This window comes from Orycteropus afer, unplaced genomic scaffold, assembly GCF_000298275.1.
Source record: "Orycteropus afer afer isolate SDZICR_OR568_19922 unplaced genomic scaffold, OryAfe1.0 scaffold00448, whole genome shotgun sequence".
Taxonomy (NCBI): domain Eukaryota; kingdom Metazoa; phylum Chordata; class Mammalia; order Tubulidentata; family Orycteropodidae; genus Orycteropus; species Orycteropus afer.
Genome location: NW_006922035.1, coordinates 1,476,309 through 1,492,660, shown reverse-complemented (window position 1 = coordinate 1,492,660; position 16,352 = coordinate 1,476,309). Strand labels below are relative to the sequence as shown.

At 56.5% G+C, this 16,352-nt stretch overlaps 1 protein-coding gene across 1 annotated transcript in view; it reads right to left on the bottom strand.

The window, feature by feature from the left end:
• Positions 1-3,120: 3,120 nt before the first annotated feature.
• TMEM132C (transmembrane protein 132C) overlaps positions 3,121-16,352 on the bottom strand; it is a 190,856-nt gene continuing 177,624 nt past the window's right edge. The window contains exons 7-10 of the mRNA XM_007954227.1: positions 10,937-11,142; positions 8,189-8,462; positions 6,368-6,559; positions 3,121-4,272 (exon numbers count right to left, since the gene is read on the bottom strand). Of these exons, the coding sequence (XP_007952418.1) occupies positions 3,121-4,272; positions 6,368-6,559; positions 8,189-8,462; positions 10,937-11,142 (1,824 nt within the window). The remainder of the gene's footprint in view (positions 4,273-6,367; positions 6,560-8,188; positions 8,463-10,936; positions 11,143-16,352) is intronic.

Genomic DNA, 16,352 nt, shown 5'->3' with positions numbered 1-16,352 from the left:
TTGAACCGCCAGCCTTCTGGTTAGCAGTCAAGTGCCTTAGGCACTATGCTACCAGAGCTCCCATAAAGTTAGGGAGTGGTTTTTCCGTGTCTTTAAAGAACGTGGATGTAATCTGGATCATTGGTGCATTGAATGTAGAGATTGTTCTGGGTAGTACTGACATTTTCAAAATGTTCAATCTTCCTATCCATGAGCATAGTATGTTCTTCCATTTATGTAGATTTCTTATAGTTTTGAAGTAGTGTTTTGTAGTTTTCTTTGTGATTTTTTTTTTTTTTTTTTTAAGCAGCAAGTTTTTAATGAGAGCTGGCATTATGCACATTGGCCAGGTCAACCAGCCCTCTCATTTCTGTGGGCCTGAGGGGCTTCCTGGGACATGGGCCTTCTGGTTTTGAAGCTGGGACCGTCTTGGGGGAAATGAGACAAGGTGGCCATCCTCACATCACTCCTTTGTTCTCCACTGGTGATGGCAGGCACCCCGTTAGCCTTCCGCCAGGGGAGGGTGTACTGACTGACAGTTGTCTGGGGCCTGAGAACTGGGTTGCACGTGGTCAGCAGGGTGATGCCCTGTGGGGTTTGTCCCAGGCCAGCAGGTGGCATGATGCACAGTCCCCCAGTTTCTGTAGTTTATCTCAGGGAAGACACCGGGCAGCCAGATGTCAATCTGGCCACAGCCCCCACGGTCTTAATTAATGTGTTACAGATATCTAGAGCTGGCCAAGGAGGTAACTGCAGTTCCTGGATGGTGCAAAGAGTTACATGCTCAGCATCTAACCGGAAGGTTGGAAGTCCCAGTCCACCCAGAAGCACCTCAGAAGAAAGGCCTGGTGATCTTCTGAAAACTTGGCCGTTGAAAACCCCCCAGAGCCCGGTTCTGCGCTGACTCCACAGCGGCTGTTCTGATTGGCCCGCTGACTCCACAGAGGCCATTCTGATTGGCGCTCTGGCTCCACAGCGGCCATTCTGATTGGTGTTTCACATCTTTCCACACCCCGTGCTGTGGGGCGGAGAGCTCCCAGAAAGTGCTCGAGGTACATTCAGCCCACCTGCTTCTCAGAACAACAGTGTTATGTGGTGACGTCATGTATGCTTGGCTATCAGGACCCATGGAGTTCTCACCCTACAGTGACCCCACGTACTACAGAACGGAATACTGCCTGGTCCTCAGGTCAGAGGGATTGTGAATGCCACGTGGAGGGTCCCCCATGCCACGATCTATGTGCCTGTACCCCTGGGCAAATCCGTAGGGAGAAAGGTTGGTTCTTGTCCGGGTCTAGGGAGGAGGGGAGGCATGGGGGGCGGGGAAAGGGGTCACACTAGAAAGGGGTGCAGACTTTGCTGGGAGACTTCTTCTTCAGAGAGGACTGGGGAAAGGAGGAGGGGCTACCGTAGGGTGGCAAGGGGCAACGAAGCAGGGAGACACCTGGACATAAAACCTACAGGCCCCTTGGAGCCCCGGGACCAGCGAGGCGGGAGCCCGCCGGGGGCGGGGAGGGGGCTGAGCCGTGACGTCACCAGGAGTAACTCGGCGGTCTCCCTGGGCGGGGTCCTAGAAGGGCAGGGGAGGCCGGAAGTGTCACCATCTTCGGTGAGCAAGTGTGTTGTTTCTAATTGATCAGTGGGGACAGACATGCATTTCCGTTGCTCATCGATGAGGCAATCGGCTCACTGAGTGGGCCTTGTTCTCGTGAAGGATCAGGCACCCCCAGTCTTACTGACGTCATGGGAAGGAAGTTCTTTGCCGTGAGCCATTTCCCTGAACACAGAAGGTGGGGGTTTCTTTAACCATAGCCACACGGTTTTGGTAAAACTCAGTATTAATAGGGGTGACAACCAGTGGGTACAGGAGCCCTTGTGGCATTACAGGTAAGTGCTCATCTTTCCCCAAAAGGTCAGTGGTTCGAGCCCATTGATGGCTCCACAGGAGACAAGACCTGGTGACTTGTTTCTGAAAGGATCCCAGCAGAGCAAGCCCTGTGGGGCAGGTCACCTGTCACGGGGTCACCGGCAGTCAGAGTGGGATTATGCTCAGAACAAACCCAGTGTCTGAAGTCTCATGACGGGACTGACCCCACTAAAGCAAGAAAAACTGGGGCAGCCCACACAGCTCTCCTCTGGTCCTCTCTCAGCAGCAGGGTCTGTGACGGTTTCCTGCCAGACTGGCTCCAGGTTATTCCTTGTGGGAGAACCCCCATGCGACCAGAGCCGGGGGCGTGCAGGGTCAGGGGCCCAGGATGGGTTCTGTCCTGCTGGTATATTGCAAGTGCCTGACAGTCTTTACCCCAAGATGGTGGTGGTGGGGGTTAAGTGCCAGGCAGAGCCCCCCCAGAAGGAACTGAGAACGCCCCGAAATGGTAACAAAGGCACAGACGCGGAGGAGGCTGGAGGGACCCACGCAGACAGGAGGTGAGTCAAGGCTGTTCGCAGAACTCACCCAGGAAGACGGAGGTGGTGATGTTTCTACGAGGGAAGACTGGAAAGGAACAAAAACGGAAATCAAACGGTTACGGAGGGAAAAGAATGCCAGGAAGTGGAAAAGGAGAAGAAAGATTTCCAAGGAAAGATCTGAGAAACCCGCAGGCCTCTCCCACAACACAACCCCGTTCTGAAGCATGGCCTCCGGACCCGGGGTGCAGGCCGCCTCGGAGAGGAGACCGCTCACTGAAACAGAAGAGGTCTCTTAGCAGACCAACAGGAAACATTCAGTTTTTCTCCTTTATTAGAAATATAAACAGATTCTGATTTCTGACTCTTTTTATTTGTCTTTTTGTATTTTTTAACAAATACTTTTTGGTAGCTTGTCTGTATTATACTTTGACTCATAAAATACTCTTCCTTGCTTGCCTCTGCCCAGTTCAGCATCGTGCTCAGGGCCAGCCCACCTGAGTCTGTGCTGCTAGCCGACCTCCAAAAGCCCACCGTCACCCACCAGCAGAAATCCCTTAATACAAAAATGCTCTGCCTGGCTTCAGAATGGCTGACTGGTCTACCACGGAGGCTCGGCCCTGCCCTGCTCAACCCACCCAGCGCCTTCTGCCCTACTTCTTAGGATCAGCCGGACAGTGGGACAGGAAGGCAGGCATCCAGGTGCGTGGGTCTTGGCCAGGGCCTGAGGAGGGGCTATGCCTCCTCCTGGAACTTCTCCAGGTAGGCTCTCAGGTCTGTGCAGGCCCCTGCATCCTGGCACACCCACTGGATGGCCTCCTCGTTCGCACCCAGGATGGAGTTGACGGTGGGGCAGCTGTCGTCCGCGGGGATGGTGGTGAAGGTGGTGAACTTGACCCGCTTCCTCCTGGAGGTGGGTGAGTGCAGGGGCTCCTCTCCACCCTGGGAGTCCACGAGGCATGGCTGGCCCTGAGCCTGCGTCTGGGACAGGCCACGGAGGAGAAGGTTGCTCTCCTCACAGCCCCCTAGGCCCCGGTCCAGAATGGTGGTGTGCTCCTCCCGGGGCGGGGACAGGTCCCCTCTGCTTTCCAGGAGCTCAGCCTCGGTCCCCAGCCACACCCAGTCATGGGGGTGGGGCCTGGGCGCCTGGCCCTCCAGCGGCACCTGCTTGTGTCTGAACTTGAGGGCGAAGGTGGCACAGTTGATGAGGAAGACGAGGATGGCCAGGCAGAAGACCCCAAGCAGGGCGTACATGCCGATCTCTAGGTCGCTGAGCCCGCGGGGCGCCGGGGCCAGCCCGCTCTCCTGCAGCCCGGCCCCCGCCCGGGGGGCGTCCACCTGGGCCGGGAAGTTGGTGAAGTCGATGGGGATGTTCTGCAGCTGCCCCTCTCCCGGCAGCCGGCCCCCGTCCAGCCGGCTGGTCCTCACCGCCTTGTCCAGCAGCGACCGGACCGTGGTGGAGGCTTTCCGAAGGGCCCCCTCCTCGCGCCCCCCGGAGGAGCCGCCGAGGGGCTGCGCGTCCTGGCCCTTCAGCCGGCGGTCACTGGCGTGGTTCTCGATGTGCTCAGCCTCCTCATCCTCCCTGGGGCTGCGTGCGGTGCCGCTCGGCCGGAACTTGACCCTGACACTGCCCACGCCCACGGCCAGCACGCTCTTGCGTTTGTGCTTCTGGCAGGCCTCGGCAATGGTCATGTCCACCCGGACGAGCGGGCCCTGGCCCTCGCCCTCGGCCACCACCACGGGCCACCTCGGGGAGCGCCCCTGGGGCACCGAGACAACGGCCTCATCCAGGGAGGTGGCGGCCAGGGAGAAGTCCTTGGCGTCGTAGATGTCCAGGGGCGTCACAGAGCCGTCATTGAACTGGAGCCACGTGCTGACCAAGGCTTCCTAAAGGGAGAGAGAGAGAGAGAGAGAGAGAGAGAGGCACACGGGGCAGGATGCAGCTCCAGCCCCCGGGTTGATGGGCCCCGGGGAGGACACTCAGGTCACAGAGCACCCTCACTTCAACAGGAGCACCGTCGACAGGCAGTGTCAGCGGCAGCGCCATCGTCCTCGGAAAACCAAGCAGCCCCAGTGCCCCGTCCCAGCTCCTCGCCTTACAGAGACGTCCCTGCACACGGTCACCGCAGTGTCTTACAGAAGAGGACTGGTTTCCCAGGCAGGACAGGCCGGGGCGTCCTGGGGAGGTGCACACGGTGCAGTCTGCTCACAGGAGGGCTGGGGGCTCGAGGCCAGCCAGAGGCACCCCGTAAAAACGACCTGGCAATGTCCTTCTGAAGAACCAGCCACGGAGGACCCTGTGGGGGGGAAGTTCTCTGACGCCGAGGACCCGTGGGGGGCAGTTGCCCTCTGACACCAATGGCCCCGTGGGGGGCAGTTCTCTGACACTGAGAAGCTGTGGGGGGCAGTTCCCCTCTGACACGGAGGACCCTGTGGGGGCAGTTCTCTGACACCGATGGCCCCGTGGGGACAGTTCCCCTCTGACACCGAGGACCTGTGGGGGGCAGTTGCCCTCTGACACTGAGGCCCCGCGGGGGCAGTTGTCTGACAGCCGTGGCACTGCTGTGAGCTGGAGCCCATTCCACGGCCCTGTCAGGTGCTGGCGTGGCTCTCCTCGGAGCACATGAGGCACACGGGGAAAGCAGGTGCGTGTCTGCCGACTCACGGCTCTCAGATGCTCGCAGATTTTGTATTTTAAAGTTGACCACGTGCCGAGGGCCGAGAGAAAGCCCTGTCTACACAGCAGGTAGGTTCACCTTGCAGGCTTTTCATCCCGAATTAATTTTTCTTCACAAACTCAAGGTGGAGAAAGAATGCCACATAAAACGAGCCCCGGGATGGCAGACAGCCTGAGCTGAACCCTCCAAACCGCCAGGCTTGCCAGCACCCGTCCGACCCGCCCTGCAGAGACCAGACACAGACTCAGGCCTCCCAGTGGCTTTTGACACAGCGTGGCCCACAGGCTTTCTGTGAAGCCAACACTTCCCAGAGGAGAGAGATTCCGGACGGCTGTGGAGGACGCGTGCTCAGGAATGATCGAGAGCTGCCCTCTCAGGAGTCATGTCCGCAGGCCAGACGACACTCACAGGTTCCCCCGAGCCTGCCCAGGTCCAGTCGCCACTGAAGACGGAGAGGTCTGAGGGGCAAGTGGCGGCCCAGCCCCCCACCACGGAGGTGCTGATGCCAGCCGTGCACTCGGCTCATAACCTGTTCTCAGCGCAGGGCGGCCCGCGTTCTGCTCCCTGCCCCGCTGTCCTCAGTTCTTTAGGACTCGCCGCCAGGTCCCTGCCCAAGGAGCATCCCACCCCCTCCGGTAGCCGCTGGGGGCCATCAGAGCTCACAGGTGCCCCCTAGCGGAAGGCAGTCTCTGGGATGGGCCCCACTCAAGCCCCAGAACCTGGTTAGACAGTGAGCCGTCACCCCCGTGAAGAGGCTGTGTTAAGGGGTGCAGTGGACCTGAGACGGGGATGCTGCCGGACATTTGTGGCCGTCCAGGTGACTCCGACGCCTGGCACCCCACGGGTCTCAGGGCAGAACTGCGTTCCACGGGGTTTTCAGTGGCTGGTTTGTGGAAGAGAGACCTCCAGGCCTTGACTGAGGTAGCTCTGGGTGTACTTGAACCCCCAGCCTTTCGGTGAGCAGGGAGGGCATTAACCGTTTGCACCCTCCGGGGGAGGTAAGAAGGACAGGTTTTATTCTGCGTGCAACGGGCAGCCATGGAAGCATTTACGCAAGAATCGTGGTCTGGTTTTGACTTGGAAAGATCTCAGGCTGTTGAGAGGAGAACGGAGTGGCGGGGAAGGAGGCTGGGCCCCGCTGTCTGCGTCCGCTGTCACGCTGGCCTGCCTGCCGTAAACAGGAGCACCTTCATCCGTAAAGCAGCGGCCCCCTCCGGAAAGTGGCTCGGTGAGCCTCCCCGCCCCGCCTCTGTGCTGTGCCCCGCCCCCCATGCCCTCTCGCCCTCGGGCACCCGAGCCCCTACCTGTTTAGGGGCTCGCAGCTCCTCCTCGGCAGTGGCCACAGCTGTGATGGCCTTGCCGTTCCCTGTGCTGGGGTGCAGGGTGACGGACAGCCCGGCCACCAGCTGGATGGCCAGGTCCGTCACTGTCACTTTGTCATCCAACACGGTCACCGTCTTCTCTGCCAGGATGGAGTCTGACAGCGGGGACAGCACCTGGGGTGGGTGGGACACAGACAGCCCGTCACACCTGAGTCCAGGTGTCGGAACCTTTGCCAGCAGCGTGTCCTCCGTGCCAGTCACAGGGCAAAGCGCCCCCACGTCCCTCCACCACACGCACCAGTCTGTTCCGAGCTGAGTGAGGAGCAGGTAAGGGCCCCTCCCCAACTGCGAGGAAATGGAAGTAAGTGTTAAAATCCGAACGTCTCTGAGAGGGGACGGCACGCCCCCAGCTGAGACACCTCTGCACAGAGCACAGCCTGGGTGACTGTCTGTGGTGGTCTGGCTGACGGCATGTGGGGGGAGTTGCACACCGATGACCCCATGGAGCCCAGATCACATTCCCGTGATAGTGGGACGGACCGAGGACTGAGTACAGACTCGCCTTGGAGATGCTGTGGGCTCTGCCCCAGACCACTGCAAGAAAGGAGTCATATACCTTCTTTGGTTTCCCAGGTACGTGTACACTGTACTGTAGTCTCTGAAGGGGCTCTGGTAGCACACTGGTTAAAACCTTCAGCTGCTGAAAGGTCGAACCCACCAGCTGCTCCTCGGGGGAGAGATGAGGGGTTCTGCTTCTCTAAACACTGACAGCCTTGGAAACCCTCGAGGGCAGTTGAATTCTGTCCTCTAGGGGCGCTGTAAGTCGGAATCGATGGCAGTGGGTTTTTTGGTTTGGTCGTCTATGAAGTGTGCAATTGTGTGATGAGACAAAGTTTGAACTGTTGTGACAATGTCCAACGTGTGACAGAGAGACATGAAGTGAGCACAGGCTGTTGAAACATGGTGCTGATACACTTGCTGGAAACGGGTGCCTCAGCCTCCCGTGTGGCAGATACCAGGTGCGGTAAAGCAAAGCTCCATGAGATGAGGTCCCCTGTCCACAGCCCACCTTCTCCCACCCACAGCACATCTTCTGCAGAAACTCAGCCTTCTGGCTCATGTCACCAGCCAAGGCTTGGGGTGGTAGGGGAATGAGGGCAGGGCACCAACCATGTTCACACAGGGGGCCGTGAAGGGTCCAGCATGGACTTGCGGGGCTGAGTCCCCCTCCTGTCCACATACCTTCCACACCCCAGTTGCCTTTCCTGGAACCCCCCCTGAAATGGATCGTTTCTTTCATCAAAAGATAGGAGGCAGGTATGTGAGGAGAGTTGGGTAAAGAGAGAAAGACAGACAGGAAGGAAGGGCCGCCTGAGTCCCCATGGAGGCAGAGAGAGGAGGCAGTTATGCTGAGCAGTGAGGGCCGCCTGAGTCCCCGTGGGGGCAGAGAGAGGAGGCAGTTATGCTGAGCAGTGAGAGAGCGACGGTCAGACAGTGGGGCTAGGTGGGGCTCAGCGGCGCTCGGGGATTGGCTGGTGGTGGATTGGAGAAGGCAGCCGTTGGCAGAGGGTCTCATGGGACTAAGGGCACGTGGCCAGCACCTTCTCCATTCTGTCGGAGGCAGAGGGGAGCTCAGAGAGCTGGTGCACCCGGGGTGCAACTGCTAACCTCCCTGCACCCCTGTGATGGCACCGGAAGCCATCACGGCAGGCGAGGGTCTGTCACCATGATGACCTGCCCGTCTCGTGAGCCCCCCTTGCCCATCAGTGCTCAGGGTTGGGGTGCAGGCATTCCAGCTCCTACCTGGATGGTCGTCATGCCAACCTCCCGCCCGACCAGGACCCTGCTGTCCTCGAGCGTGGCAATGCGCGGCTCCTCCAGCTTCAGGAAGTCCGCCACCAGGTGGGTGATGTCCAGCTGCCAGTTGGGGTTCAGCAGGTGGCTCAGCTGGCCCCATGGGCCGGGGCCTTCAGACACAAACTGGGTGAGGACCCGCACCGTGGCATGCTGGTACTGCAGCGTACAGCCCCGGCGCCGCCGTTCCTCCTCATCCTCGTCCTCACTGTCCCGAGTGGGCCTGACGGGGAAGCAGAGGAGAGCTCAGCTCCAGGCAGTGGGACCGTGGCCCTCTGAGTGCCAGCCTCGGTGAGACACGCTCAAGTCAGGGGCCCCAGGACCACGCCTGGCAGCCAGAGGCCTAGCACTCTGCCTTGAGTCCATTTATTGGCAAACGTTAGACTTGACACTTAACGTGTGCTCACCTGAGCTGTCAGCATTACCCACACGTGCCTCTCTGCATTTTCATTTAAACGAATGACTAGGAAACACAATGGAAAATCCAGCCTCTTAGTCACACTAGCTATATGCGTGTGTTCCAGGCTAGTGGCTGCCGTACTGGACAGGACAGTTCTAGAACATTCCATCACCACAGAGCGTTCCGCTGGAGCATGCTGTGTCAGGCCCCAGTGTAATCTCCCAGGTGTGTTGACTCTTCTAGTTTCATCACACTCTGAGGCAAGACCATAATCCTCATCATGAGCTCACGGAGAGCTCAGGAAGCTTCCCCAAGCCCGCAGGCTACTAAGTGTTGAGGCCTTGATTTGATATGAACTCAGCACGTCTCGGTCGTGCCCTCCTCAGGGACACGGGACCCATCCCAGATCCTGGCCGCTCAGGACCCCCAGTCCTCAAGGACACGATGGTGCACACCCATCCTGTGGCCACTCAGGACCACAGGGGACCTGAAGTTCTTCAGGGACTCTTGCCTGCTTTCCCTCAAGCAGGCCAACCCTTCAAGTCTTCCCCGTAGAAAACAAATCTAACAGCCTCCTTTCCCAGTTACACTTCTGGAGGTATACTCAAGTTTGTTCCTTAAAATGAAATCCATGGTTCCTGAAGACTCTCAGGAAAATTGCCCTGAAGGTTTAGAGTGGAGGATTCCAGGCACAGAAGCAGTAACTCAGCTACAGCCCCTCACCTAGTTATCTGACTTAGGGTCCACAGAGATAGGGGGCTCCTGAAAGGACAACCGGAACTCCTGCCTGTGACAATGCAGACCACAGGCAATATTCAGCGAGTCTGCTCTGTTTTGTGGGAGCTGTGGTAGCGTAGTGCCTAAGGCATCTGACTGCTAACCAGAAGGCTGGTGGTTCAAACCCACTAGTCACTCCTCAGAAGGAAGATGGGGCAATCTACTTCCGTAGTGATGCTGCCTCGGAAACCCAAGGAGGGGTCACTATGAGTCAGGTCTGACTTGATGGCAGTGAGTGAGTTCTGTTTTGTAAGTCTGCTGTTCAGTAATGGTGCCATTAAATTTCATGCCATAATGTGCTCTGCAGGGACCTTTCCAACTTATCGATATTCAGGAAGCACAGAAGAGGAATTCACCACTTCACTTGGAGAAAATAAACCAAAGCCTCACATCCATGGGGCTGAAGGGCTAGAAAATTTATGACTTCCCTCGGTGCGTTCTGGACCACGTTCAAGGAACAGAAGCCCAGCTGCAGCGCACAAACAACGGGCCACTGGGCAGCCTTTGTGCCTCCCGAGCTGCCCTGACGCCTTGCTTCCCTCAGGGGGTTCTTGTTAGGATTCAGGGAAGTGGTCATCCTAGCTCCTGCTGTGCACCAGGTCCACGACTAGCTCCCTCAGCGTCATGGCCAGCAAAGCAAGCCATTATTGTCACGGCACCGAGCATCTCCTGCGACCCTGGATGGCACAGATAGTTAAACGCTTAACCACCACCTGAACAAGATTGAAGCGGTCAGGGATTTCGTTTTATTTGGATCCACAATAAACACCCATGGAAGCAGCAGTCAGGAAATGAGATATTGTATTGCACTGGGCAAATCTGCTACAAAAGACCTCTTTCAAGTGTTAAGAAGCAAAGAGGTCACTTTGAAAGCTAAGGTTTGACTAACCAAGCCGGTATTTTCAGTTGCCTTCAATTGCATTTGAAAGCTGGACAATGAATACAAAAGACTGAACAAGGATTAATACCTTTGAGTTGTGGGGTTGGCAAAGAATACTGAAAACCCCATGGACTGCCAGAAGAACGAACAGATCTGTCCTAGAAGAAGTGTGGCTGGAATGCTACTTGGAAGCGAGAATGGCCAGACTTCGTCTCACCTGCTTCGGTCATGTTGTCAGAAGGGGCCATTCCCTGGAGAAGGATGTCATGCTTGGTAAAGAGGAGGGTCAGCGAAAAAGGGGAAGGCCCTCAATGAGATGGAGTGACCCATGGCTGCAAGGATGGGCTCAGGTGCAAAAAGGATTGTGAGGCTGGCACAGACCGGCAGCCTTTCAGTCTGTTGTGCACGGGTCGCTGTGAATCAGAGACGACCCAACAGCACCTACAACAGCAACACCTGCTGACAGGTTGGAGGTTTGAGTCCGCAGTGCCTGGCAGTCTGCTTCCGAAAAATCAGCTGCTGAATGAAGGCCTGGTGGGCACGGTTCCACTCTGATGCATGTGGCGTCTCCATGAGTTGGAATTAACTGGATGGCAACTGGCTTGGTTTGGCTCTGTAGCGTCTCCCAGCCCAGGCTCACCTCTTACTGGCCACGATGGGGACCCTCCAGCCTTTAATCTGGCTCAGCTCAGTGTCAGAGACTTCAATCTGCAGGGGCAGCCGGGGCACCCACACGGTGATGTGCAAGGGAGCGCTCAGGTGCTGATACGTGAAGTTCACCACCACGTCCACCTTGCCTTTCATCTCCTTGCCGTTCACAAAGACGTAGTCACAGCGGTCTGACACCTGCAAAGACAGAGGGAAGGAGTGGAGGAGAAGTTCACAGGGCCCAGGAGACCACCCCTCTTCCCTTTGTCCTGTTGTTTGGCAAAACACACTATGTTCATTGAGCTTTCTCCAAAGCAGAGCCTGAGGCAAGGGTTCAGTGTAGGCAGTTAACTTGAGAGGTGACTTCAGGAAGCAGGGGTGAAGGAGACAGGGAAAAAGAGCAGTAGAAAAGTGCACTGTGTGTGTGTGTGTGTGTGAAACACAGAATTTGCTGTTTCAGCCATTTGTCAGTGTACAGTACAGTGACACTAATTACATTCACCATGGGTAACCCTCACCACTGTCTCCTCCCGAGCCTTTGTCATAAGCCAAACAGAAACTTGCGGTGAACTTTTGGGGTGTCAGCTCGCATCGGGCTCAGCTTCTCTGGGGCTTCATGAGAAGCATTTAGAATTGTCTACCTGAAGAATAAGAGGTGGGAATACTTACCTACCAGCTCCTTTTCCCACTAGTCTAGGGCTTCCTTCTGGGGAGTGTGATTACAGCCACTGTGTCAAGGCTTCAGTTAGAAAGCAGGAAGGGACATTCAGGGGGACTCTGCAGTCACAAAGTGCCCCTGGACTTCTACAAAGCTGCCCATTACCCTGTGGCTGAGAGCTGAGGAGGGCCCATGTATCATCTATAAAGCTGAATTCTTTGAAGTTGAGAAATACATCTTATTCATTGTTGGTCTGTTGGCTCCCAACCCCAAATGTGCATGAGTCAGGGGCTCAGCAAAATGTAGATTGGATGGTGGATGGATGGGTGGATGGGTGGATGGACACACTGATGATGGATGAAGGGATGGATGGATGGGTGTATGGGTGGATGAGCAGATTGATGAATATATGGATAGATGGATGAGTGGAGGGATGGATGGATAAGTGGATGGATATATGTGTATATGGATGGATGGATAGCTGGACAGATTGATGGTGGATTAATGAATGGGTAAATGGATTCATGGATGGACGGATGATGTATTTATGTATATATGGGTGAATGGATGGAGGGAGGGATGGATGGATGATGTATGTAGGGGTGAATGGATGGATAGGTGAATGGATTCATGGATGGATGGAGGATGTATGTATGGATGGATGGATGAATGGATTCATGGATGGATGGAGGATGTATGTATGGATGGATGGATGAATGGATTCATGGATGGATGGAGGATGTATGTATGGATGGATGGATGAATGGATTCATGGATGGATGGAGGATGTATTTATGTATATATGCATGAATGGATTATGTATGTAGGGGTGAATGGATGGATGGGGGATGGATTCATGGATGGATGAATGGATTATATATGTATGTACGTATGTACAGGCAAATGGATGGATGGGTGACTGGATGGATGGATGGGTGAATGGATTCATGCATGGATGGATGGATGGATGATGTATGGATGGGTGACTAGATTATGTGTGGATGAATGGATAGATGGGCAGACTGAGGGATGGATGGATGAATGGATTAGGAATGGATGGATGGATGGGTGGATGGATGGATGGACAGGCCTGTCTTCATGGGAATACCTGCTTCAGGACAATCAAACAAGGATCTTGGGGATAGAAAGATGAAGTGAGAGACTGCGAGGAGATGGCACCAAGAGCATCAAACCACCATAAGCTAATCTGGAAGCTTCCAAAAGGATCTTGGGCAGTGGTTCCACCGACTCCTTTGAGACACAGAGCTCACTGCTCCTAGGCAAATGCACACACACACAGTTTCAGGTAAAATGTCAGAGTGAATGAAGTCGCCTGTTAATGCCTCACATGGCACTATGTCTGACTGTCCGTCTGCTGTTGCCCCCTGTGGACTGCGGACCCCATAGGAGCAGGAGCCCCTTGGGAGGAAGGTATGGAAACATCTGATGCTACGCTGTGAGCCCTCTCTGAGCCGACACCTGCCTTCCCCCGTTCGGGGCACTGTGGACGGCCGCTGTGGGCCCCATTTTCCTCTTCAGTCCACACTTGTGTTTGGAGAGCAGCTGGAGAGGGCTGGGCCGAAGAGCATTTCTCCATCTGCCCGGGACTGTGTGGAGAGCAGATGGGAGGGCACACACGGCCGGGTCTTCTCGCTCTTGGTCAAGATTGGCTTCAAAAATGTTTACGTGTTAAGAAAGGATGGAAACCAGTTCTCATCATGGTCCCAGGCTTGCCATTAGCATGTAAACACTGTCCTGGATCCGGGCAGGTATTAGCATAATGGCCGAGAAGGGTACTACCAGTCATCGCTTCTTTAATCAACGTTGTAATTCACAGGCCATTGACTCTCCTCATCTATTACCCTTCTGAGCTCTGGTGGGAGGAGCCGGGCTCCTCCAGAATATAGAAATAATTAAGAGGGACACCAAGAGCTTGAAGTTGCCGCACATGATAGAGCCATTGTCACTACTGTTCCTGAGGTGAGCATGTGGGGGGGGTCCTCAGGGCGCACTAGTCATCGCCTCAGTGACGCACCGTGGGGGCCGCAGAGCCTCAGAACGTGCTCGCCTGGGAAGGAAGCCCAAGCCCTGCATGATCCGGGCAGTCCCTTGGGCCCATCTCTGGGAGCCTGTTGCATCGAGGAGGCTCCCCACAGGGCTCTGTCCCCTCCAACGTTAAACAGTGGCGGCCGGAGGCAGGGCGGCCACCAGGCCAGCCATGGGCAGCTCGCGGAGGTCGGGTTGGGCAGCCCCTGTTCAGCTGTCATGGGCTGTTGTCACTCAGGCCTTCTTTGACTTTTGTTTTTATTTTGGCAAAGATACAAAGAACAAAACCTTTGCCCATGCAACAGAAGGTCAATAACGCCCACCCCAGGAACCACGAATGAACTCTGCCCTTGTGTGTTTGCTTATTTCACACTGTAGGAGCAGACAGCTTCTGTCCTTTTGTGACTGACGTATGTCCCTCAGCATCATGTTTTCACAGTCCGTCCAGGTCCTAGCACACGGCAGGACTTCTCTCTTCATGGTCTTATTTCTCTTTACGGTGTGGATGCACCACGTTGTGTTCATGCGTCGTCTGCTGACGGGCATTTCAGCTGTCTCTGCCTTTGGTTCTATGAGTGGTGCTGCGGTGAACACCGTGTGCAGGATTCTTTGTGGCTCCCCCCTTCACATCTTCTGGGTGCACGTCTAGGATTGGGTGCAGGTCACGTGGTAGTGCCGTCTCAGGAACCTCCACACTGTCTCCCACAGTGGCTGCACCATTCGGCACTACCACCAGCATCGGATGACGGTTCCAGTCTCTCCACAAGCCTTGGCGACCTCCTGATGGCGTCACCTGTTCCCTGGCGAGAGGCTGGGGACACTGTCCAAGGAGAAGCTCAGGCCTCTGCTGCCGACCACTGGTGTCTCATGGGACTCCGCTTCTGAGTCCTCCTCCAGCCAGGAAGGTTCTCAAACTCGATCCAACATCAGAGTCACCATGCGGGAGGCTTGGTGATGCCGATTCCTGGGCCCACCCCAGAGTCTCCAAACCAGTAGCTCTGCAGGGGGCCTGAGAATCAGCGCCCCTACACGCTCCCAGGAGCGCTTGCTGCTGCACTTGTCCTCGAGCTAGCGCGGCCGCCCTGTCCCTGTGTTCCCAGGGCATCTGTGTGCTGTGCTTGGGTGTCACCAAATCAGTTCCACTCGGCGGCCCCACGGGACAGAGGAGAACGGCCCCATAGGGTTTCCACGGTGGTGGTGTTTCCAGAAGCAGGTCACCAGGCCTTCCATGCACGGAGCTCCGGGGTGGGTTGGAACCAGTGAGCGGTTGGTGAGCAGCCACCAGGACTCCGTGGCGTCTCACACATCCCTGTAGTTACCACTGTCCTTCTGATACGATGCTCTCACCCCCACCTCTGTGCTGACGCCTCTCAAAACCCCATGGCCACCTACCTACCCAGCCCTGACTCAGTATCTCCGAGTGGATCTGTAATTCCGTGTGTTCAAATGTCAACTCCTGAGACGTGTTCCAGCCACTTGGGGGCTGGGGCTGGAGGTTACATTCAGACACTCGGTTTCTTTCCATCTCTGTACCTGCTCTGCGATGCAGCGGTCCCGGACAACAGCAATGCGCCTCACGTCTTCAATGTGCCTTCTCCTCCATTCTCACCCCCAGTCCTTTCTGGGGTGACAGGCAGCATGAATGAATGAACGCACTCAGCAGAGATTATAACCCGCGACCCTGAGTCCCATGTGGCCTGCACGGTGTTTTAAAAATACAAAGGTTGCCACCAGCACTGCAAAACCATTCCTTCGACTTTGCTACCAGCCTGTCCCCTCTGCCTTGGTGTCAGACTGGTCCCCCAGACCAGACTGGAGGGCTGGGGGCTCTGGGAGGACCGTCACCTGCAGCCAGACTTGCAGGATGGAAAGGTGGCCCCCTTGGTGGCCCCAGCCCTCAGCAGGCCACCTTGCCTGGTGTCTGGTTCCTCCTCTGCCATCCCCCGTCCGTGGTAGCCGAGTGCCAGGGTATTGAATTATTATCTTTGCGCAGAGGCAGGAGCCAGCCTGCTGGGGAGGGCTGCTGGGAGCAGGCAGTGTGGCCCCGGAGACCGCCCTGGAGAGGATGTCTCCGTGCCCACACACAGCAGGGGCCTCGGTGGGAATCAAAGGCCGGAACTGGTCGCAGCCTCCCCAGGGTGCAGTGTTGCCGTGGCAACCACAGCAGCAGCCTCAGGAGGGAAGAGGTGCTCAGGTATCTGGGTCACTGAGCCCTCCCTGCACTCAGGGACAGCCGTCACGCCTGATGCCCACGTGCACACACGTGCACCGAGAGACACGCACACACAGGCATAAATGCCCACACAGAGGCACACGCAGAGGGGACATTCACCTCCCCATACACATGCAGAGGACTACACAGGCACCTGGCCGAGGGGGGTTTGGTTGGGAAGTGGCTGGGTTCGAGGGTCTGAGGAGATAGATGTTCTCTGTGGTGAGTGTGTGCTTTGTCACACCAGGAAACACTAACGGTCCTGTGATAAAGGCTTCCCTGACGCTCTCACTGAGTCCTTGCTACAGGAGAGCTGCCCTTTCCATCATGTCCAGATCACAGACGTGGAAACTGTGGCACGGAGAGTGGCTGCCACTCGCCCGAGATGCCACTGTCCGTCGTCGGTGAGCCCTGCTGCACCCCGCTCTGCCCCGTGGCTCAGTCACAGACCTGCCCCTCCTCTTCCCACCACGGAGGGAGGCTCCCCCTTCC